General features: G+C 41.9%; 1 protein-coding gene across 1 annotated transcript; it reads left to right on the forward strand.

Annotated features, from left to right (window-relative positions):
- Positions 1–21,554: 21,554 nt before the first annotated feature.
- LOC113755777 lies at positions 21,555–24,983 on the forward strand (the record flags this gene model as incomplete). The annotated part of the gene is made up of 5 exons (XM_027299684.1): positions 21,555–21,677; positions 21,924–22,442; positions 22,536–22,751; positions 22,824–23,135; positions 23,337–24,983. Coding segments are annotated over exons 1-5 (2,817 nt in total), but the record flags the coding sequence as incomplete, so codon positions are not given.
- Positions 24,984–25,050: the final 67 nt, after the last annotated feature.

Genomic DNA, 25,050 nt, shown 5'->3' on the forward strand with positions numbered 1-25,050 from the left:
TTACATTCAAAATTGGACAAAGTTTCCTTCTTCAATATTGTAGCCCCTTAAGTCCTGGATATCCCTGTAAATGTTAAGGTTAAACGGATTAGTATAGCCTGAGTTATAAACGAAATACTCAGACCTGTTGTGATCGTCAAATTCTGTTACGTTTTTGGAAAGTTTCTGACCGTGATTTTTTTTTCGATTTTGATAGAGTACGATCTGGGTGTCGACTTCTTCATAAGAAATGTAGATCTTGGCCACAGCTTTGAAACGCTATAAAGTGCGTCAAAATCCGAGTCCCGTAGCTCTAGTTATGATCGAAATAAGAATGCATGTCAGAACTGTTTTTATATCCGGACAGTTTACGACTGGAACTTTGGCTTCACATTTGACTAGGTTACAAGCTGTTTGGGCTTGCGACCAAAACACCAAACTTATAGCCCTATATCAGAGCTTTCTAACGCCCTTGGAAATTCATGAATCGGATTTATAAAACCTGAGATATAGCCGAGCAAACAAGGCCTGCCCGTGAAAATGACCATTTTCTGGTCAGATCTGTTTTGGTCCTGATGACCAATTTTCGTTCCGAATTTGGATTGCTGACCTTCATGAAAGTTGTTCCATTTGGAATGAACCATCTAACTGCCAATTTTCAGCTCTTTTGACCATGTGTAGCATGGACAACAGTTTGCACTCAAAACTGACCATTTGTGTATTGGCCAGATTTCGTAAGTGATTGTGTTTGGTTCATTTGGGACTGAAGCCTCCAGTTTCAGTTCTGGATGTCTTCATAACAGTTGTTGTTCATCCTTTAAGCTTCGATATGGCATCTCATACGCCTTAATCCGATATTCGTAGCTCAACTTATGAGTAAACTAGAAACGAGTGTCAAATCTGCCGTTTCCGCTAACGGCCGTTTCCGTTTCCGTCCGTCATATTTTCGTGCGCGCGTGTCGTTTTTTCCGTTTTGCTTGTTTTAGGCACGATAGTAGCCGTTTGCGATATTATGTGACACAATCTTCTATTTCAGACGGTAGTGAGCTGGGCGGAACTGGTGGGGCCCACTACTAGCTGTTCATTTCGATCCGACTTCGTGTTTTTGCTATTTCAGATTCTGAGTAAGTATTCAGGCCAGTTTGGTGTGTTTTCTTTGCTATGTGTTTGAGATGTGTGAAAAGGGTACTTAGGCGAGGGTGTACTTTATCGCACTCGACCTAAACCCTAATTTGAATGTATAATTGTACTTGGCATATGTATATGAACCTTTTGGAACCAAAACCCTTGAGCTTGTGGCTCGGGGCGACTTTCGAGTAAAGTTTGTGAAGTTTGCAAAGTTTGTGAGTTCGTGGGCCCGATCTAAGACCTGTATGGACTATTCGAGCCGGTTAGGGCTTGGTCGAAGTCAGTCCAACTTAGTCTGAGGTCACCAAGTTTGTAGGTTCATGTTATGAACCAATTTTGTGAATCCGGTTCACCGAGAAGGTGACCAAGTTTGTGAACCGAGCTTGCGCCGCAAGTTCAATTTCGTTCGCTCGAGCAAGTTTGTGAGGTGACTGGCCAGTGAGGGTGATAAGGTGTCGGTGGGTGTACAAGTGAAGTTCTACGGACCATTGAGTGTGGTCGACGGAGTGTCGGCAGGAGATCACGCATGGCATATGAATTGGCTTTGGAGCCACCTGTATCCTTATTATGTGATGTTACTTTTCTGCTTTTGCTTTACTCTTACTGTGTAACTGTTGTTACGTGAAATTTATGCTTTCGCCCTGTTTACTTACTAAGCATATAGCTTACCCCATTCCTTTTGTTTTCCTTAGCAGGGGCCGACGTGGGGACTCTTGTCACTTACACTAGTGTAGTTAAGTTTGCGTTTGATTGTAATAGTTGGACTTATAGTATGTTTGTTTTGGTTTTAGTTTTGGTGGTTTGTATAAGGACCCTCCTTAGGGTCTATGTTTTGGTTTTGGTGGTAATTATAAGGATGTAATAGTGTGAGCAGGTACTTTTGAGAATGTAATTATAACTCTTTTGGGATTGTATATAGAAATCTTTTGAATTTTCTGGCTTTTATTGTTTTAAGTTTTGAGTCCTGGCGCGAGCTAGGCAGGCGGGCCGCCGATACCCTTGGGTTCGCCCTTGGGAGAAGTGGGGTCGTCACAGTTGGTATCAGAGCGCCTAGGTTAGAGGACTTGGGCAATTGTGGGACATACGTGATAGGTTCATTAGGATTACGTGATTCTCTTTAAGTTGAATGATATATTTAAGTTGAATGATCTATTTTAAGTTGAAATGTCGGTTAACTAACGAATTAATGTTTGTAGGTATGGATCCGGGCAGTTCTAGCGGCGTGGGACCGGGACCGAGACCTCCGAGTGGGAGGGGCTCGGATGACCGGGTGCTGCGTAAGCGGGCGATCCGCTATCGGAGGAGGCTTGGGGAGCCCTATACTTTGTATTCTCCCTTCGGCCAGGTGTCGCGCCGACCCTGTGCGTGCTGGTATACCTATAGCTATCCTGACGAGGTTGTCTTAGCGTTGGATGATGAGCGTTATCACCTAGACCAGACGGTCGAGACTTTGCGGGCGCAGCTGGCGGAGACTAGAGAGTTTAGCCGCTGGCAGGCGTTGCGCGTTAGAGACCTGGAGCGGGATCTCCGAGACACACACCAGCACCTCTTCGCTATGAAGAGGCAGCTCAGGGAGAGGGCCCGGAGTATCACGTTTGATTGTGGGGTCTTACTAGATATGGCCGCGGAGGCACCCCCACGAGCTACCGGGCCAGAGCAGATAGGTGAGATAGGTACTTTAGGTTCCGTAGGGAACCGGGGCCCTAGGGGAGGCGTTTAGGGTCGCTTTCGTATTTTGATTAGCTGCCAGATTACTTTTGTTAGAACTGGCCTGGCTAATTTCTTTTGTTATCTGGTTGGTTGACTAGATTTTTGGAGCCGGAGTGCTCGTGTGTATATGTGAGGCCCCAGTCCGTTCGTAAGCTGATATTAGGGTTATTTGATATTTGGTTTGGAAAAATAGGGTTTTGTGGCTAGGAAGGAAACCCTAATTCGGTTAAGTTGGAAAATCCTAGTTTACGTATTATGATTATAAGGTTCAAGCTATAATTTATATTCGGTAATCTAGTGTGTGCCTTGACATAGGTTAGTAAGTTTGAATGATTAGCAAACCTCTAGTGTTGCAATATTAGAAAGTTTCAGTGGAGATTATTTATCGCCGCTTTTCCATATTTTATTATTAGAAAAGTTCCCCAGATAATTTTTATGAGTAAATATAGTTTTAGATGATTTTTCTAGTATCGGTTAGATTTTGAGAAAATAAGAACGGATTTCGGATGTGGGACCCACTAGTGCGAAAAGTTCGGAAAAATTCGGCCAATAAGATTAAATTTCGGATACTGTGAAAAATTTATCGGGTGTTAGGAGATAAGTAGAGGAGGTGATTTGATTGATGTGAGAGGAAAAAGAATAGATAAGATTGCATTTAAGAGGTGACAAGTGTCACCTTCTTAGTGGTTCCAAGTTAAGATTTACTATTCCAATTTTTGACTTTTTTTTACCAAAAGGTAAATATCTTAAAAATTTCTAAAAAATTCACCATTTCTTCTCCTTGGTGGCCGGCCCTCTTGTGCTAAGAAAGGAAGAAAACTTCTTCAATTTACAAGTCCCAACTAGCTCAAATCACCCAAAAATACTTGCTTCCATCTATTTCTACTCCATAAAATCTTTCTAGTTGGTGTTAGTGGTTGGTTTGGTGAAGTTTTTGGAAGAGCTAAGGTGTTCCACAACTTCCTCTCTCTTGTTTTCTTGGTAAGTGGTGCTTGACTACCCTCCTATACCTTATGAAGCTTAGGTTATGCTTATTAGTGATTAAAGTGCTGAAATTTCTGGTTTTTATCTTGGTTTGAAGTGATTTGGTGAAGTTTTTATTTTATTGATAATTTTTCTGATTTAATTGGATTATGATGGTGTGGTTGTTTATGATGATTGGCAATGGCCTATAATGACACTAGTAGGTGTGAATAGTTGATAATTGCAATCAATTTTGGATTTGGAAGAATTTCTGGAAAATTAGGGTTCGTGGTTGAACATTCTGTCCGAACTTTTAGGTCATAGATAGAGGCCGAATTGGACTTTACTCAAAACATGAAAGTTGTAGGTATTGATGAGGTTGAAGTGCCTACAAAATTTCAGGGCATTTGGAGTAGTATAGAGTGAGTTATGCCATTTTTACTGTTGCTGTTTTTGGTGAACAGAATGTCCGAACTGCAATAGTAATTGTCTGTTTTGACTGGAATTGGTTTAGATTTTGTTGTTGGTGTCTTCTGATGAAATGTATCTTGATGTCTTAACTTTCATATGCCTTTGGAATCAATGCTTTTGGACCTGTATAGACTGACTTGGACTGATTACAGTTTTGTGTGATTTGGGAACCTGCAATTACGGTTCTGGGTTGGTTTTCTGCATTTTTGACTTAGTTGTGCTAGGATTTGGATTGAGAGGCCTTCTACATTGTTGTAGCCCCTTAAGTCCTGGATATCCCTGTAAATTTTCAGGATTAACTGAGTGGTATAACCTGAGTTATAAACGAAATACTCAGACCTGTTTTGACCGTCAAATTCTGTTCTGTTCTTATATCCGGACAGTTTACGACTGGGACTTTGGCTTCACGTTTGACTAGGTTACAAGCTGTTTGGTCTTGCGACCAAAACACCAAACTTATAGCTCTATATCAGAGCTTTCTAACGCCCTTGGAATTTGTGACACCCCGAAAAGTATAAGGGTGAGAACCCGAAAATTTTCTAATTTTCTAGGGTTTATTTTATTTAATCGCCCCCCCTTCTCTACATTTTCTTTATTAGAAAAATTCTCCAGATAAACATTATGAGCAAAGATAGTTTTAAAATGATTTTCTAGTATCGGTTAGTTTTTGAGAAATTAAAAACGTATTTTGGACGTGGGACCCGCTAGTGCGGTAAATGCATTATATTTTTTTTACAACTTGTTGGAATTTTGTATTAAGTGATATTATTTTACAAGGTGTTAAGATATTTGTATTGGAGAGACAAAAAGATAAGTTTTGAACCAAAAGGTGACAAGTGTCACCATAAGATTTAGTCTTGCCATTTGACTACTATTCATAACTTTACCATTTAATTAAATTGACCAAAAATCACTTCATTTTGCAAGCTTCTTGGTCGAATGTTCTTGCTCAAGAAAGAAAGAAAAGCTCTCAATTTCTTCCTTCTATTTCTTGCTCAATCTTCAAATCCAACCAATAAAACTCCAAATCATTCCATAAAATCTCTTTGCTAAGTGGTCTTGAGGTGTTTTGTGGAGTTGTTTGGAAAGCTAAGGTGATTTGTTGCTCTATCTCTTGTATGGCTAAGGTGAGTTGTGAAGAACCACTCTCCTCCCTCTAGTGATGCTTAATTGATGATTGGTGGTGGTATAAGATGCACTTTTATGGATTATATCTTGATTTTGGTTGAATTGGTGAAGTTTTATAATTATTGGGGATTTTTCAGTTTTCATATGAGTATGATTATGTGGTCGTGTATGATGATTGGAAATGATGTTTAATGACTTAAGGAGGTGGGAAAAGTGATTAATTGCAACCAATTTCTGTTTTGGAAGAAAATTGAAAAACCTAGGGTTCTTAAGGGAGCATTCTGTCCGAATTTTTAGGTCCTATATAGAGGCCGAATTGGCCTTAGCTCAAAACATGAAAGTTGTACGGAATGAAATTTTAGATGTATCTACAGAATTTCAGGTCAATCGGAGTAGCGTAGAGTGAGAAAAGTCGAAATTACTATTGCTATTCTGGTTTACCCGAAATTGGGATTTGCGACTGTAATTGGTTGTTTTGGCTGGAATTGCTTCCGAATTGGTTGTTGAGGCCTTCTTATGAAATTTATCCCTGTTTCTTACCTTTCATCTGGTTTTGGAATTTCTGGATTTGGACTTGGAGAGCCTGAGTTATGATGTTTCTGCTAGAATGCGTTCTGTGAATCTGTTTTTGTGATTCTGGTATGGTATCTTGCATTTTTGACCTGGTTACACTCGAAACTGGGTTGAGTAACCTTCTTCAATATTGTATCCCTATCTCTTAGCTTCGAAACGTTGGGTCTTGCACCTTCATCCGACAATCGTAGTGCTTTTGGCACCATTACCGCAAAATGACGTCAAAACTGTTTTTCTGGTTTTGAGCTTAACTTTCATTTCTGGACTTTTCCCTAGCTTGACTTGTCTTTGTACTACTTGGAGTTTGCTGAATGGCTATTGGATGAACTTGTTGTTGTGTGTGTACCTTTGGGTTGGAATGAGGAAATCATGAAGCCATGACGGCTGGAAAAGTAAGCAAATTTAGGGGAAGTGCTGTCCGAACTTTTAAAGGATTTGTTTGCTTTGAGTTTGTGATCTAAGACTTGGGTTTGAGCAAGGCAATGTTATATGATGGATGATTTCTGAGCCATGGAGGTGAGTGACCCTAAACTATTTCCAAAGTACTTGTTAAATGTTTCTTGCATTATGTACTCGATTGCATATCATGCGTGCTTGCATGTGAGTTAATGACATGATTTGGCTTCAATGAGTTCTGGGAAAGTCTTGTGCTGAACACCAACGTCTCCACTCTGGTTATGGTTCATGTTTATGTTTATCTGGAGCACCGACGTTGCTCCCACTTTCGTGAATTAATGTTAAATGAAATATTTGAGCGTTGGGTGTTCAAGTGCTGTGATTTCACCGGCTCACGAGAGCACTAAACGGACTTTTGATCTTGGAATCATGACATCATCGAAATCATCGAAATGCAACATTGTGAAATATATTTGCTTAATGATTTTGCTGGTTACTCGCTGAGCTTCTAGCTCACCCCAAAAATATTTTATTCCCCTCCACAGGGCTCAAGGCGAAGGCAGGACTTGTTGTGCTTATTCACGTGAATGGATGGCCTTTATGTTGTACAATTTGGATTTGGAATCATTTTATGTATAGTTGGGAATTGTTTCCGCTGCAATTGTGACATGTAATTATTGGAGACTTGGATGTATATTTGTGGACCATTTGATGTATATTTGAGATTTATATTGTAATTCACTTGAGGACTGTAGTGAGCGACTGAGTCCCGGCGAGAGCTGGGCAGGCGGCCCGCCGAACCCTCTGGTTCGCCTTAGGGGGAGGTGGGGCTGTCACAGAATTTCATGAATCGGATTTATAGAACCTGAGATACAGCCGAGAAAATAAGGCCTGCCCGTGAAAATGACCATTTTCTGGTCAGATCTGTTTTGGTCCTGACGACCAACTTCCGTTCCGAATTTGGATTGCCGACCTTCATGAAAGTTGTTCCATTTGGAATGAACTATCTAACTACCAATTTTCAGATCTTTTGCCCATGTGTAGCATAGAAAACAGTTTGCACTCAAAACTGACCATTTGTGCATTGGCCAGATTTCGTATGTGATTGTGTTTGGTTCATTTGGGGCTGAAGCCTCCAGTTTCAGTTCTGGATGTCTTCATAACAATTGTTGTTCATCCTTTAAGCTTCGATATGGTGTCTCATACGCCTTAATCCGATATTCGTAGCTCAACTTATGATTACAATAGAAACGAGTGTCAAATCTGCCGTTTCCGCTAACGGCCGTTTCCGTTTCCGTCCGTCATGTTTACGTGTGCGCGTGTCGTTTTTGCCGTTTTGCTTGTTTTAGGCACGATAGTAGCCGTTTGCGATATTATGTGACACAATCTTCTATGTCAGACGGTGGTGAGCTGGGCGGAACTGGTGGGGCCCACTACTAGCTGTTCATTTCGATCCGACTTCGTGTTTTTGCTATTTCAGATTCTGAGTAAGTATTCAGGCCAGTTTGGTGTGTTTTCTTTGCTATGTGTTTGAGATATGTGAAAAGGGTACTTAGGCGAGGGTGTACTTTATCGCACTCGACCTAAACCCTAATTTGAATGTATAATTGTACTTGGCATATGTATATGAACCTTTTGGAACCAAAACCCTTGAGCTTGTGGCTCGGGGCGACTTTCGAGTAAAGTTTGTGAAGTTTACAAAGTTTGTGAGTTCGTGGGCCCGATCTAAGACCTGTTTGGACTATTCGAGCCGGTTAGGGCTTGGTCGAAGTCAGTCCAACTTAGTCTGAGGTCACCAAGTTTGTAGGTTCATGTTATGAACCAATTTTGTGAATCCGGTTCACCGAGAAGGTGACCAAGTTTGTGACCCGAGCTTGTGACTCAAGCTCAAGTTTGTGATTTCGTTCGCCCGGGCAAGTTTGTGAGGTGACTGGCCAGTGAGGGTGATAAGGTATCGGTGGGTGTATAAGTGAAGTTCTACTGACTATTATTTGCGGTCGACGGAGTGTCGGCAGGAGATCATACATGGCACATGAATTGGCTTTGGAGCCACCCGTATCCTTATTATATGATGTTGTTCTTTTCTGCTTTTGCTTTACTCTTATTGTGTAATTGTTGCTACGTGAATTTATGCTTTCGCCCCTGTTTACTTACTAAGCATTTAGCTTACCCCTTTCCTTTTGTTTTCCTTAGCAGGGGCCGACGCGGGGACTTTTGGCTCGTACACTAGTATAGTTAGATTGGCTTGTATTAGTTAAACAGTTAGGATGTTTGTTTTAGTTTTGGTGGTTTGTATAAGGACCCTTCTTACGGTCTATCTTCTGCTGGTTGTGGTTATAGTATATTAGAGTGATATTTTGAAGATGTAATTAGAACTCTTTTGGCGTTAGATATATATTGTATATAGTGCTCTTTCGATTTATCTAGTTTTATTGCTTTAAATTTTGAGTCCCGGCGAGAGCTGGGCAGGCGGTCCGCCGAACCCTCTGGTTCACCTTAGGGGGAGGTGGGGCTGTCACAGGTGGTATCAGAGCGCCTAGGTTAGAGGACTTGGGCAATTGTGGGACATACGTGATAGGTTTATTAGGATTACTTAGGATTATGTGATTCTCTTTAAGTTGAATGATATATTTTAAGCTGAACTGTCGGTTGAGACCTGACGAGGTTGTCTTAGCGTTGGATGATGAGCGTTATCACCTAGACCAGCCGGTCGAGACTTGGCGGGCACAGCTGGAGGAGGCTAGAGAGTTTAGCCGCTGGCAGGCGTTGCGCGTTAGAGACCTGGAGCGGGATCTCCGAGACACACACCAGCACCTCTTCGCTATGAAGAGGCAGCTGAGGGATAGGGCTCGGAGTATGTCGGTCGACTGCGAGCTCCTACTAGATCTAGCCGCAGAGGCACCGCCACGGGCCACCGGTCCAGAGGGGATGGACGAGGTGGACACGTTAGGTTCCGTAGGGAACCGGGGCCCTAGGGGAGGCGTTTAGGGTCGCTTTCGTATTTTGATTAGCTGGCAGATTACTTTTGTTAGAACTGACCTGGCTAATTTCTTTTGTTATCTGGTTGGTTGACTAGATTTTTGGAGCCAGAGTGCTCGTGTGTATATTGGGTTTTGACCCGACTGGAGGTCGGGTAATTTGTATATCTTTTGGTGTGACTTTGTAAGTAAATGTATATATGCGAGTATTATCTTTTGTACCTATCCTTTGCGTGCCTTTCGTGTATCTGTTTTGTGTTTTGTGTTTTCGTGTATCCTTTACGGCAGCTTTCGAAGGTACGCTTTGACCACGGATTGAATTTCGAGGACGAAATTGTCCTAAGTGGGGGAGATTGTGAGGCCCCAGTCCGTTCGTAAGCTGATATTAGGGTTATTTGATATTTGGTTTGGAAAAATAGGGTTTTATGGCTAGGAAGGAAACCCTAATTCGGTTAAGTTGGAAAATCCTAGTTTACGTATTATGATTATAAGGTTCAAGCTATAATTTATATTCGGTAATCTAGTGTGTGCCTTGACATAGGTTAGTAAGTTTGAATGATTAGCAAACCTCTAGTGTTGCAATATTAGAAAGTTTCAGTGGAGATTATTTATCGCCGCTTTTCCATATTTTATTATTAGAAAAGTTCCCCAGATAATTTTTATGAGTAAATATAGTTTTAGATGATTTTTCTAGTATCGGTTAGATTTTGAGAAAATAAGAACGGATTTCGGATGTGGGACCCACTAGTGCGAAAAGTTCGGAAAAATTCGGCCAATAAGATTAAATTTCGGATACTGTGAAAAATTTATCGGGTGTTAGGAGATAAGTAGAGGAGGTGATTTGATTGATGTGAGAGGAAAAAGAATAGATAAGATTGCATTTAAGAGGTGACAAGTGTCACCTTCTTAGTGGTTCCAAGTTAAGATTTACTATTCCAATTTTTGACTTTTTTTTACCAAAAGGTAAATATCTTAAAAATTTCTAAAAAATTCACCATTTCTTCTCCTTGGTGGCCGGCCCTCTTGTGCTAAGAAAGGAAGAAAACTTCTTCAATTTACAAGTCCCAACTAGCTCAAATCACCCAAAAATACTTGCTTCCATCTATTTCTACTCCATAAAATCTCTCTAGTTGGTGTTAGTGGTTGGTTTGGTGAAGTTTTTGGAAGAGCTAAGGTGTTCCACAACTTCCTCTCTCTTGTTTTCTTGGTAAGTGGTGCTTGACTACCCTCCTATACCTTATGAAGCTTAGGTTATGCTTATTAGTGATTAAAGTGCTGAAATTTCTGGTTTTTATCTTGGTTTGAAGTGATTTGGTGAAGTTTTTATTTTATTGATAATTTTTCTGATTTAATTGGATTATGATGGTGTGGTTGTTTATGATGATTGGCAATGGCCTATAATGACACTAGTAGGTGTGAATAGTTGATAATTGCAATCAATTTTGGATTTGGAAGAATTTCTGGAAAATTAGGGTTCGTGGTTGAACATTCTGTCCGAAATTTTAGGTCATAGATAGAGGCCGAATTGGAATTTACTCAAAACATGAAAGTTGTAGGTATTGATGAGGTTGAAGTGCCTGCAAAATTTCAGGGCATTTGGAGTAGTATAGAGTGAGTTATGCCGTTTTTACTGTTGCTGTTTTTGGTGAACAGAATGTCCGAACTGCAATAGTAATTGTCTGTTTTGACTGGAATTGGTTTAGATTTTGTTGTTGGTGTCTTATGATGAAATGTATCTTGATGTCTTAACTTTCATATGCCTTTGGAATCAATGCTTTTGGACCTGTATAGACTGACTTGGACTGATTACAGTTTTGTGTGATTTGGGAACCTGCAATTACGGTTCTGGGTTGGTTTTCTGCATTTTTGACTTAGTTGTGCTAGGATTTGGATTGAGAGGCCTTCTACATTGTTGTAGACCCTTAAGTCCTGGATATCCCTGTAAATTTTCAGGATTAACGGAGTGGTATAACCTGAGTTATAAACGAAATACTCAGACCTGTTTTGACCGTCAAATTCTGTTCTGTTCTTATATCCGGACAGTTTACGACTGGGACTTTGGCTTCACGTTTGACTAGGTTACAAGCTGTTTGGTCTTGCGACCAAAACACCAAACTTATAGCTCTATATCAGAGCTTTCTAACGCCCTTGGAATTTCATGAATCGGATTTATAGAACCTGAGATACAGCCGAGAAAATAAGGCCTGCCCGTGAAAATGACCATTTTCTGGTCAGATCTGTTTTGGTCCTGACGACCAACTTCCGTTCCGAATTTGGATTTCCGACCTTCATGAAAGTTGTTCCATTTGGAATGAACTATCTAACTACCAATTTTCAGCTCTTTTGCCCATGTGTAGCATAGAAAACAGTTTGCACTCAAAACTGACCATTTGTGCATTGGCCAGATTTCGTATGTGATTGTGTTTGGTTCATTTGGGGCTGAAGCCTCCAGTTTCAGTTCTGGATGTCTTCATAACAATTGTTGTTCATCCTTTAAGCTTCGATATGGTGTCTCATACGCCTTAATCCGATATTCGTAGCTCAACTTATGAGTAAACTAGAAACGAGTGTCAAATCTGCCGTTTCCGCTAACGGCCGTTTCCGTTTCCGTCCGTCATATTTACGTGCGCGCGTGTCATTTTTGCCGTTTTACTTGTTTTAGGCACGATAGTAGCCGTTTGCGATATTATGTGACACAATCTTCTATGTCAGACGGTGGTGAGCTGGGCGGAACTGGTGGGGCCCACTACTAGCTGTTCATTTCGATCCGACTTCGTGTTTTTGCTATTTCAGATTCTGGGTAAGTATTCAGGCCAGTTTGGTGTGTTTTTCTTTGCTATGTGTTTGAGATGTGTGAAAAGGGTACTTAGGCGAGGGTGTACTTTATCGCACTCGACCTAAACCCTAATTTGAATGTATAATTGTACTTGGCATATGTATATGAACCTTTTGGAACCAAAACCCTTGAGCTTGTGGCTCGGGGCGGCTTTCGAGTAAAGTTTGTGAAGTTTGCAAAGTTTGTGAGTTCGTGGGCCCGATCTAAGACCTGTTTGGACTATTCGAGCCGGTTAGGGCTTGGTCGAAGTCAGTCCAACTTAGTCTGAGGTCACCAAGTTTGTAGGTTCATGTTATGAACCAATTTTGTGAATCCGGTTCACCGAGAAGGTGACCAAGTTTGTGACCCGAGCTTGTGACTCAAGCTCAAGTTTGTGATTTCGTTCGCCCGGGCAAGTTTGTGAGGTGACTGGCCAGTGAGGGTGATAAGGTGTCGGTGGGTGTATAAGTGAAGTTCTACGGACTATTATTTGCGGTCGACGGAGTGTCGGCAGGAGATCATACAGGGCACATGAATTGGCTTTGGAGCCACCCGTATCCTTATTATATGATGTTGTTCTTTTCTGCTTTTGCTTTACTCTTATTGTGTAATTGTTGCTACGTGAATTTATGCTTTCGCCCCTGTTTACTTACTAAGCATTTAGCTTACCCCTTTCCTTTTGTTTTCCTTAGCAGGGGCCGACGCGGGGACTGTTGGCTCGTACACTAGTATAGTTAGATTGGCTTGTATTAGCTAAACAGTTAGGATGTTTGTTTTAGTTTTGGTGGTTTGTATAAGGACCCTTCTTAGGGTCTATCTTCTGCTGGTTGTGGTTATAGTATATTAGAGTGATATTTTGAAGATGTAATTAGAACTCTTTTGGCGTTAGATATATATTGTATATAGTGCTCTTTCGATTTATCTAGTTTTATTGCTTTAAATTTTGAGTCCCGGCGAGAGCTGGGCAGGCGGTCCGCCGAACCCTCTGGTTCGCCTTAGGGGGAGGTGGGGCTGTCACAGTATATTGGGTTTTGACCCGACTGGAGGTCGGGTAATTTGTATATCTTTTGGTGTGACTTTGTATTGTACCTATCCTTTGCGTGCCTTTCGTGTATCTGTTTTGTGTTTTGTGTTTTCGTGTATCCTTTACGGCAGGTTTCGAAGGTACGCTTTGACCACGGATTGAATTTCGAGGACGAAATTGTCCTAAGTGGGGGAGATTGTGAGGCCCCAGTCCGTTCGTAAGCTGATATGAGGGTTATTCGTTAATCGGTGAGGTGGTTTCGGGTTTTTATCGCCCGCCTTTTCTACATTTTTCTTTATTGGAAATTTCCCCAGATAATTTTCTGAGTAAATATAGGTTTTAGATGCGTTTTCAAGTATCGGTTAGGTTTTGAGAAATTAAGAACGTATATCGGACGTGGGACCCACTAGTGCGAAAAGTTCTGAAAAATTCGGCCAATTAGGTTAAATTCTGGATACTGTGTAAAATTTATCGGGTGTTAAGAGATAAGTAGAGGATGTGAAGTGATTGATGTGAGAGGAAAAGAAAAGATAAGATTGCATTTAAGGAGTGACAAGTGTCAACCTTTTATTGGATTTGACTTATGGAACACTATTAATGTTTTTGACTTTTGACCCAATTAGTTAAATATCTTAAAAATTACCACAAAATTCACTCTTTCTTACCTCCTTATGGCCGGCCCTCTCTAGCAAGAAGAAAGAAAAAACTCTTCAAAGTTTAGCTACTACTTAGCTCAAATCAACCAAAACAAGTGCTTAAGTTAGTTTCCACTCCATAAAAACCTTCTCTTTGGTGTTAGTGAGTATTTGGTGAAGTTTTCTTGGAGAGCTAAGATGTCCTACAACTTCCCCTCTCTTGTTTACTAGGTAAGTGATGCTTAAACTTCCTCCTATACTTAATGATGTTTAATTTGTGCCTAATGGGAGCTAAAGTGATGGATTATGTGATTTATTTCTTGGTTTGTGATGAATTGGTGAAGTTTTTATTTTTTTGAGGAATTTTCTGGTTTAATGTGATCATGGTGTTGTGGTTGTTTATGATGGTTGATAATGAGGGGTTATGACTCTAGTAGGTGTGAATTATTGATAAATGCAACCAATTTTGGGTTTGGTTTGACATGGGAAAAGTTAGGGTTTCATAACCCCCTTTTCTGTCCGGTTTTGGATCATGTGGTTAGAGGCCGAATTGATCTTTTCTTAAAACATGAAAGTTGTAGGTATTGATGTGTTTGAGGTGCCTGTAAAATTTTAGGTCATTTGGATTAGTGTAGAGTGAGATATGTCGATTTTACTGTTGTTGTTCTGGGTTAATCAGAATGTGCGAACTGTGTTTGAAATGGGTTGTTTTGACTGGTATTGCTTTGGATTTGGATGTTGGTGTCTTCTGATGAAATGTATCTGGATGTCTTAGCTATCATATGCCTTTTGAATTTATGGATTTGGACTTGTGTAGGCTGAGTTATGATGTTTGTACTAGAATACGGTTTGTGATCCTGTTTTGCTATTCTGGTATAGTGTCTTGCATTTTTGACCTTGTTACATTCAAAATTGGACAAAGTTTCCTTCTTCAATATTGTAGCCCCTTAAGTCCTGGATATCCCTGTAAATGTTAAGGTTAAACGGATTAGTATAGCCTGAGTTATAAACGAAATACTCAGACCTGTTGTGATCGTCAAATTCTGTTACGTTTTTGGAAAGTTTCTGACCGTGATTTTTTTTTCGATTTTGATAGAGTACGATCTGGGTGTCGACTTCTTCATAAGAAATGTAGATCTTGGCCACAGCTTTGAAACGCTATAAAGTGCGTCAAAATCCGAGTCCCGTAGCTCTAGTTATGATCGAAATAAGAATGCATGTCAGAACTGTTTTTATATCCGGACAGTTTACGACTGGAACTTTGGCTTCACATTTGACTAGGTTACAAGCTGTTTGGGCTTGCGACCAAAACACCAAACTTATAGCCCTATATCAGAGCTTTCTAACGCCCTTGGAAATTCATGAATCGGATTTATAAAACCTGAGATATAGCCGAGCAAACAAGGCCTGCCCGTGAAAATGACCATTTTCTGGTCAGATCTGTTTTGGTCCTGATGACCAATTTCCGTTCCGAATTTGGATTGCCGACCTTCATGAAAGTTGTTCCATTTGGAATGAACCATCTAACTGCCAATTTTCAGCTCTTTTGACCATGTGTAGCATGGACAACAGTTTGCACTCAAAACTGACCATTTGTGTATTGGCCAGATTTTGTAAGTGATTGTGTTTGGTTCATTTGGGACTGAAGCCTCCAGTTTCAGTTCTGGATGTCTTCATAACAGTTGTTGTTCATCCTTTAAGCTTCGATATGGCATCTCATACGCCTTAATCCGATATTCGTAGCTCAACTTATGAGTAAACTAGAAACGAGTGTCAAATCTGCCGTTTCCGCTAACGGCCGTTTCCGCTAACGGCCGTTTCCGTTTCCGTCCGTCATATTTACGTGCGCGTGTGTCGTTTTTGCCGTTTTGCTTGTTTTAGGCACGATAGTAGCCGTTTACGATATTATGTGACACAATCTTCTATGTCAGACGGTGGTGAGCTGGGCGGAACTGGTGGGGCCCACTACTAGCTGTTCATTTCGATCCGACTTCGTGTTTTTGCTATTTCAGATTCTGAGTAAGTATTCAGGCCAGTTTGGTGTGTTTTCTTTGCTATGTGTTTGAGATGTGTGAAAAGAGTACTTAGGCGAGGGTGTACTTTATCGCAATCGACCTAAACCCTAATTTGAATGTATAATTGTACTTGGCATATGTATATGAACCTTTTGGAACCAAAACCCTTGAGCTTGTGGCTCGGGGCGACTTTCGAGTAAAGTTTGTGAAGTTTGCAAAGTTTGTGAGTTCGTGGGCCCGATCTAAGACCTGTATGGACTATTCGAGCAGGTTAGGGCTTGGTCGAAGTCAGTCCAACTTAGTCTGAGGTCACCAAGTTTGTAGGTTCATGTTATGAACCAATTTTGTGAATCCGGTTCACCGAGAAGGTGACCAAGTTTGTGACCCGAGCTTGTGACTCAAGCTCAAGTTTGTGATTTCGTTCGCCCGGGCAAGTTTGTGAGGTGACTGGCCAGTGAGGGTGATAAGGTGTCGGTGGGTGTACAAGTGAAGTTCTACGGACCATTGAGTGTGGTCGACGGAGTATCGGCAGGAGATCACGCATGGCATATAAATTGGCTTTGGAGCCACCTGTATCCTTATTATGTGATGTTACTTTTCTGCTTTTGCTTTACTCTTACTGTGTAACTGTTGTTACGTGAAATTTATGCTTTCGCCCCTGTTTACTTACTAAGCATATAGCTTACCCCTTTCCTTTTGTTTTCCTTAGCAGGGGCCGACGCGGGGACTCTTGTCACACACACTAGCATAGTTAGGTTTGATTGTAATAGTTGGACTTATAGTATGTTTGTTTTGGGTTTAGTTTTGGTGGTAATTATAAGGATGTAATAGTATGAGCAGGTACTTTTGAGAATGTAATTATAACTCTTTTGGGATTGTATATAGAAATCTTTTGAATTTTCTGGCTTTTATTGTTTTAAGTTTTGAGTCCTGGCGCGAGCTAGGCAGGCGGCCCGCCGATACCCTTGGGTTCGCCCTTGGGAGAAGTGGGGTCATCACACTCGTCCCGTCCAGGATAAACTAAAGCCACAGTCATTCAAATCATATAAGCAATAAGTCATGCGAGTGGTACACTTATCAGTTCAAGCAATGCAACGTCAAAAGTTCGTCCCCGGGTTATGCCCTTGATCACTAACAAACCCTAAGAACAATCAAGATAAAAGTATTACGATTCGACCATCCAAAACTTAGGTGAACCAAGGAAAATCCAGATAACTACTAGGGCAAAGATTTAAATATGGTTTTGGAGCGAAAGGAGAGCATTTGGACTCAAGGGACATGAGTAACCAAGGAGTTCCTCATTCCAATTCATGGGTGGAAATTTCCAGCAGCAAAATAGTGAAGAAAACAACCAACCTCGAACTTAAAGTGAAATAAATGCAACTAGAAGGCATGCTAGAGGAAACCATTACTTTTCCTTTTATTTTACACATGGTTTTATCAAAATTTTAGCTTATACACCACCACCAAAGTGAACTCAAGCAATCACATGTAACCTAAGTCCAAACCAACCCAAAATCACCCCTCAAACATCCCTCATACCACAAGAAAGGAAGTAAAAAAAATTTCAGCAGCACCTCCCCTTATTTTCTTAACTTTTCCATCTAAATTCAACACCTATATTCATAGCAATCCAACCACAAGTTATAGGCTATAAGGAACACTTGTTTAAGGCCACATAACCATCCAAAATTGCCAATTATCTAGCTCAAATTCAACCACAATAAAACTGAAAATTTGTAACCCTAAGCTGAAATTTACAACTACAAGCTGAAATTTTCTATAATCAAGCCAAAATAACATATAAAAGCTAGAAAATTCACATGGCAAAACTACTAGTTCATGGCCAAGCTCAAATCATCATATCAAAGCTGAAATTTCTCACTCAAAACTGAAATTTTCCAACCACCACACAAACCATAAAATTTTCCATGAAAACTACCAAAATCAAGCCTTAAATCTACTCATATACAAGTAATAAAAGAGAAGATGGTTTCTTCATATAGTTACCTTGAAACCCTAAGAAGAAATGGAAACCAAGAGCGTCTTTCTCCCAAATCTTTCCACCAAATCCCTTAATCCTTCCTAAAGATCACCTTTTATGGAGTAGATTGCAAGTTTATGATGAAAACTCAAGGATTCAAGCAAGAATTGGAGGTTGAAGATGAAGTTTTTCCTCTCTTTTCGCTCTTAAAGTGTGTGACGACTGGAAAATTCGCTCATGTTTTCTTAAAATTCCCTCTTATTTTGATTAAATTACTTTATGATATTTTTTTACTATTTATTTACTCCCTCAATAGTTGGAATAAAGAATAGAATTAAGAATTTCCCCTTTACTTTCATCGTTAGGGTAAATTAGGGTTTCTACGGGTTTTTACATCTTTTGGTAGTGTGAGTAATCGATACGGTGTGTGTACTAAATTTGGTGGTTAAGAGTGAGTTTTAGATAAGAAAAGTGTGTGATTAGAAGTAATAATAATAAATTAGTGAATTATAAGTGAAAACCCTAGTACGTGTGAGTTAAGAAAAAACGGTGTGAACCGACATGTGCCGTTTGTCACCGAGTGAGTATACCACTTGAACATACTTTATTACCTTAATCACCTTGCTTTTATTTCAGCTAATCACCCCTAAAATATCCTATAAAACAGCCACCATTTTTGACCAAAAGAAAAGGAAGAAAGAAAAAAAAACAAGAGGACCAATGGCGGCTTGACAAGTGTTGGCCAACCAAGTTTGACCAACAAACTTTCCTATCTTCTTAACTTTGTTTTGGACCAAAAATTCCTGTACTTTTTTCTCCATCTTGGCCGTGAGTTTGAGAGGAAAAATAGGAGAGAAAAGTTCATCTTCAGCCCCAACTTCATGCTTGAATCTTGAGTTTCAATCCTCAAGCTTGCAAAATACTCCATAAAAGTGGTTCACTAGGGAAGATTAAGGACTTGAGTGGAGAGATTTTTGGAGGAAAAGCACTAAGCTTCCATCTTTCTTGAGGTTTGAAGGTACTTTCAGCAAGAAGCTACTTTATTTCTTTAATCTTGCACTTGAGTGAGATTATGCTTGTTTGTAGTAGATTTTATGGAAGATTTTGTAGTTTTGGTGGTGATTCATGAAATTTCAGCCAGGGTTTGATAATTTTAAGCCTTGAATATGTTGTTTAACTTTCAAATGTTGGTAATGGGTTTGGATATGGAATTTGTGAGATGATTAGTGGCTTGATTGTGATTTTTAGCCTTAAAAGTTGAATTTCCAGCTTTGATAGTGGAATCTGCTCTGTTCTGACCAGTGTAATTCGTCCATGTTAGAGGCCGAACCAGGCTTAGATCAAAACATAAAAGTTGTAGGAAATGATGTTATATAGTTTCTTGTAAAATTTCAGCTCAATCGGACCACTGTATCATGTGAAATGACTGAAATACCCCTGACTGCCAAATGTTCTTTTCAGCAGGCAGTTTTGAGATTTCACAGGTTTGGCTTCGTTTTTCACTTTGATTCGTATCAAATCAGCATTTGGCCAAAACATGAAAGTTTTAACCCTATGTTTCAGCTTTCTAACGCATCTTAAAATGCCTGAATCGGAATTTTTTAGTTTGAGTTATTACCATTTAAATCCAATGCTTATAACCAGACTGATAATGAATTCTGGTTCTGTAATTTGCAAATTCGACCTAGATCAAATGTGAACTGAGTTGAGTTGCCTTCGTGAAAGTTGTAACTCTTTGTCTTATCTTCGAAACAGTATAAGGTGCACCCCAATCTGATAAGTGTACCTTCGATGGTGACCAAAATGCTAAGAGACGTCAAACCTGTGATTTTGTTAATTATCTTAAACATTAGTTCCGGTCCATTTTCTAGCATTGTTTTGTAATTGAATGACATTGAGCCTATTGAAAGACTATTGTGGTTAGATTATTTGTGTATGATTTTGGAGCTGAATTGAGAAAAATAATGAAGTCATAAATGGCTGAAAAATAAGTAAACACAAAGGGCGTGCTGCCGAAATTTGCACTCGAGGGCCAGGTAGATGTAAGTGCGACTTGAGTAAGGATTTGAGAATGAATATCACTTGAATCATTTAGGATATTCAAGTCTTCTTTCATAAAGGTATATAAGTTAGAATTCGGCCGAAACTTGTACCCTTGAAAAAATGAAATTTACGGCTAATAGAAATACGTTTTCCTCGTTTCTTCGACTCAAATGGTATTTCAAAGTATAATTGTTTCAAAGTTTTACAGTTTGAAAAGCAAGCAAGAGTTTTACGAATATTCTCTAAATGAGTTTCAATTACTTGATTCTTGTTAAATGAAACGTTTAAGTTTTGAACCTTAGTTGATTTTCAAAGCTCGTCAACGATGTTTTTTAACCCTAGTCAAAGTATCAACTAATTGTTGTCCTCAAGAAGGAAGAGACAATAGAACCTAGGGTTTACCGGAATGCTCTGGTGGGGAGGTTCCCGGCTTTCAGGCCCTCAATGGAAGCTGTACGCAAGTTCTTTATTTCCCTCGGCCTAAAGGGGGTGTGTGCCGTGGGACTGCTGGACCATCGCCACATTCTCATCAAACCGGTCTTGGAAGAGGACTACACCAGATTGTTTTTGCGTAGAACATGGTTCATCCAAAATGCACCAATGGTTGTAGCAAAATGGACGCTAGATTTCAAGAGTAACCAGGAGCCTTCGATTGTTCTGATCTGGGTTGCGTTTCCTGGGCTGCCTATTCCTTTCTTTGGGAAAAACAAGATTATCAAACTGGCGGCCACGCTTGGGCGCATCCTCAAAGTGGATTCGGCAACCTCAGATTTGCGCAGACCGTCTGTGGCAAGAGTTCTGGTGGAGATGGATGTATCCAGAGAGTCGGCAAAGCGAGTCTACATAGGGGATGATGACTATGGCTTTTGGCAACTGGTGGAGGTGGAGAACTGGCCAGCATTCTGCAAGTTTTGTGATCGTGTGGGTCATCTGGAGGATGTCTGCTTCAAGAAAAACCCGGGTTTGAAACCATCTAGAAGCAACCGCGAGAACCCACGCCGGAAGGGAAAGGGACCAGAGCCAACAACTCGACAGATATATCTAGAAGAAGGACGGGACAATGGCAAGGGAGTAGCAGACCCAATTCAGGGCGGAGAGTCGCAGGAGCAGCTGGGCAATTCTGATGGGCAGGGGAAGACTACGGACATCCGCACACCTGACGCCGAGACTGAGGCGTTCGGGCAGGTCATTCCCACAAAAGTTCGGTCTTGCGGGGAGGAAGCGGGTGACAAGGACGGCGACAAGGATAACGACAACGATAATGGGATGCCACCACTGCTGTCGGCGGTGGCCGAGATGGAGTGCCACATGCAGCAGCCTGCTGAGATCCAGTATGCTGCTTCGAAGATGCAGACGGCGGTGGCCCAGAAGGAGACGTGGGCGACTGCTGAAAACTTGTGCGCTGGTCCAGAACCACGCATGCAGAGGAAGGAAACCAGGCCTGGTGCGGCTGCAGCTGTGCAGTCGCGGGCTGTTGCTGATATTGGGGAACTCACGGTAGAGCTTACATGCGAGTCCAGTCAGGTAGCCGAGTTAGGGATTGCAGGAACGGTGGCTGGGCCAACACAAAGAGAGCAAAATGCAAGTAAAGGGGTAGCAGCTAGGGACCAGAAACGGCATTCTACTGATCTGCGTGAGGAGCCCGGGGGTCAGTGAGTGAAGGGGAGGAGGAAGAGGAGACGGATAGCTTGGCTTTGGGACGTCACACGTGCATGGGGGACATCGTGCTCAGGTTGAATATTGACCAGTCCAGAGTGATGGATCACGGCAACAAGCAGACAAAAAAGAAAGGGGTGCGGGTTCCGGGCCCGTTGGACAGGCAGCTTCGGTCTGCGGTAATGCACTCTCAAAATTCTTCTCAACCTTTACCCCATGATTAATGGTCTATTTTGGAATATAAGAGGGGTTGCGAAACCTCCCAACCTAAGACGATTGCTACAGTTAATTCGTATGCACAATTTAATGTTTGTTGCAATATGTGAGCCCAAAATGGATGTATCACATATTGATTTAATTAAAGTAAGATTGCCCTTTGATTCGGTAGTTGTGAATCTGTTGGCTGATATATGGGTATTTTTTAGTACTCCATTGTGTGTTTTGTAGTAGGTAGTTCTTCACAGCATGTCACGGTATCGGTCCAACATCCTTGGATGGATGGGTCCCTGTGCTTTTCGTTTGTGCATGCCAAATGCGCCTTGGGGGAGCGGAGGGTGTTGTGGCAAGACTTAATGGCCGATAAGCCTAGCTCAAGGTTGTGGTGCGTGTGCGGAGATTTCAATGTCATTGCGGACCCGAGTGAGAAGCGCGGAGGTTGGCCTTTCGCAAGATCTGAGGGGTTGGAGTTACTGTCATTCATGGAGGAGGCCGAAGTGTTTGATGCGGGGTCCTCGGGATCCAGTTTCACTTGGTGTAATAACCGGAGAGGGCACGCACGAATCTGGAAGAGACTGGACAGGGTGCTAATCAATGGCGAGTTTACTGAGAGTGCTCCATCAATCTCGATGGTCCACTTGGCCCGTCATCCATCAGATCATGCGCCACTGAAGATCTCGCTGGCGTCGCGAATGGATAACAAGCCTAGGGCATTTCGGTTTTTAAACGTTTGGACGTCGAACCCAGGACTATTGGATGTAATTCGCCAGGCTTGGTAAGCAGAGAGCTCTGGATCCTTGTTAAAGATACTGTGCTCCAAGCTACTGCGTACCACGCGGGCCATCCAAGACTGGAACAAGGGAGTTTTGGGGAATGTGTTTGAGGTTGTTAAGCAGGCGGAAGCGAATATGCTAGCAGCAGAAACCCGCACGGAGCAGGATGATTCGATGGAGGCGCAGGTTGAGCTGAGTAAAGCTCAAGCTGAGCTGCGACACGCATTGCTAAATGAAGAAAAGTTTTGGAGTCAGAAGGCTAGAGTAAAGTGGCTTCGATACGGACATCGAAACTCAAGATATTTTCATGCAACGGTTCAGCAACGGAGGATATAGGATGCAATTCATAGAGTGAAGGATAAGAATGGCGTATGGGTTGAAGATGATGAGGGGATCACCAATGAGGCTGTGCGGTTCTTCTCGAATTTGTTCTCGGGCTCCGGGGGGTCAGCTGGTGATTGGGAGCATTTAATCCCTAATATGGTGACACAGGCAGACAGGGCAGCTCTTGATGCAGATCCAACTAGGGAGGAGGTGAAACGGGTGGTATTTGAGATGGATGGGGATAGTGCTGCAGGCCCTGATGGCTTCACAGGTCAGTTTTTTACTTTCGCATGGGATGTTATTGCGCAGGATGTTTATAATAATGTAATCTGTTTCTTTTGTGGGACGGAGCTGCCTCGCTTTGTAACATCCACATCCATTGTATTAATTCCTAAGGTGCCAAGCCCCCAGGACTTTTCTAAGTATAGGCCGATTAGTTTGTGCAATTTTTTCAACAAGGTGCTGTCTAGAATTTTGGCGGATAGGTTAGCAAGTATACTGCCCAAGATTGTGTCTCCGTAACAGACAGGGTTTGTCAAAGGCAGGAATATAACAGAGAATTATCTCTTTGCTCAGGAGCTTATGTCAGGGATTAGGAAAAAGGCTAGGAGGGGAAATGTAGCGTTGAAACTTGACATGGCAAAGACGTACGATCGTGTCTCGTGGACATTCATTGTCAGTGTATTGCGCAAATTTGGATTTGGTGAGAGATTCATTGACATGGTTTGGAGATTAATGTCGAATGTTTGGTTCTCAGTCATCATTAATGGGGCATCATATGGTTTTTTCAAATCGAGTCGTGGGGTCCGTCAGGGAGATCCGCTGTCGCCAGCCTTATTCGTCATTGGCGCAGAGGTGTTATCACGGGGGCTCAATAGTCTTGCTGCACAGTCGAGATTCTTGGGTTTCATGGTACCCAGGGGTTGTCCACCGGTTACCCACCTAGCTTTTGCGGATGATGTGCTTGTCTTTGCTAATGGCTCTTCTAGCTCTTTGAAGGATATTATGCGGGTATTGAAAATGTATCAACTGGCCTCTGGCCAGTTGGTGAGTGTTCAGAAGAGTGGATACTTAGTGCACCCGTCAGTGTCGCCTGCCAGGCGGAGGGTAGTTGAGCGGATTACTGGCTTCTCAAGGCAGCATTTTTCGGTCCGGTACCTGGGTTTCCCGTTATACATTGGCAAGTGCAAATCCTTGTACTTTGGGGAGGTGTGTTACGCTATCTCGACAAGGATTCTCTCTTGGCGGTCTAAACTTTTGTCGCCTGGAGGCAGGCTAGTGCTAATCAAGCATGTTTTATCGTCGCTTCCGACGCACCTTCTATCTGCTGCAGTTATTCCGGTGGCTACATTCAAGAGTATTGAGCGTATCTGCGCAAATTTCTTGTGGGGGACCTCGACCGAGCAGACTAAGCACCACTGGATTCTGTGGTCTCAACTTTGTTACCCGGTGATGGAAGGTGGCACTGGTTTCCGGCGGGTTCGCGATGTATATAATGCCTTTTCTTGTAAGCTTTGGTGGGGTTTGCGCACGGGGTCATCTCTATGGGCAACCTTCATGCGGGCAAAGTACTGTAAATGGGTCCATCCTTATCAGGTGGTTAGTTCTCAAGCTGCCTCACCAACTTGGAGGCGCATGGTCAATGTGAGTCGCCAGGTGGAATTATGCATGGTATGGTTGCTCAATGATGGGACTTGTGATTTTTGGTATGATAATTGGTTGGGGAGTGGGCCTCTTTTTCTTAGAGCCTTTGTGGTTCCGGGCCTTTCGTTTTCTGATGTTATGGTCAATGGCACCTGGGATAGTTATCGGTTGTCACAGATTCTGCCGCCAACCATTGTGGATGAGGTGATGCATTCACCGGCACTGAGTGGAAGGGGGACAGACCAAGTGATCTGGAGGTCGACGCAGTCAGGGCTCTTCACTTTGGTAGCAGCCTTTCAGGAGGTCCACCAAGGTCGCAACAGGTCACTGGTGTTCTCTCGCATATGGCATGCTAGAATACCTTTGAGAGTGTCCTTGTTCATGCTGCGCTTGCTCACGAGGCGACTGCCTTTGGATGACGTCTTAGGGGAGATGGGGTTCCAGTTGGCGTCAAAGTGCTTCTGCTGTGCGCTTGCCACTGGAGAGACACTGGAGCATGTGTTTTTTGCGGGACAGCTTGCATTGCAGGTTTGGGCATATTTTCAGAACATATGTGGTATTGGCAGTTCGTACGATAGTCTCCGAGCACATTTGT

Source organism: Coffea eugenioides, unplaced genomic scaffold (assembly GCF_003713205.1).
Source record: "Coffea eugenioides isolate CCC68of unplaced genomic scaffold, Ceug_1.0 ScVebR1_1725;HRSCAF=2628, whole genome shotgun sequence".
NCBI classification, from domain to species: domain Eukaryota; kingdom Viridiplantae; phylum Streptophyta; class Magnoliopsida; order Gentianales; family Rubiaceae; genus Coffea; species Coffea eugenioides.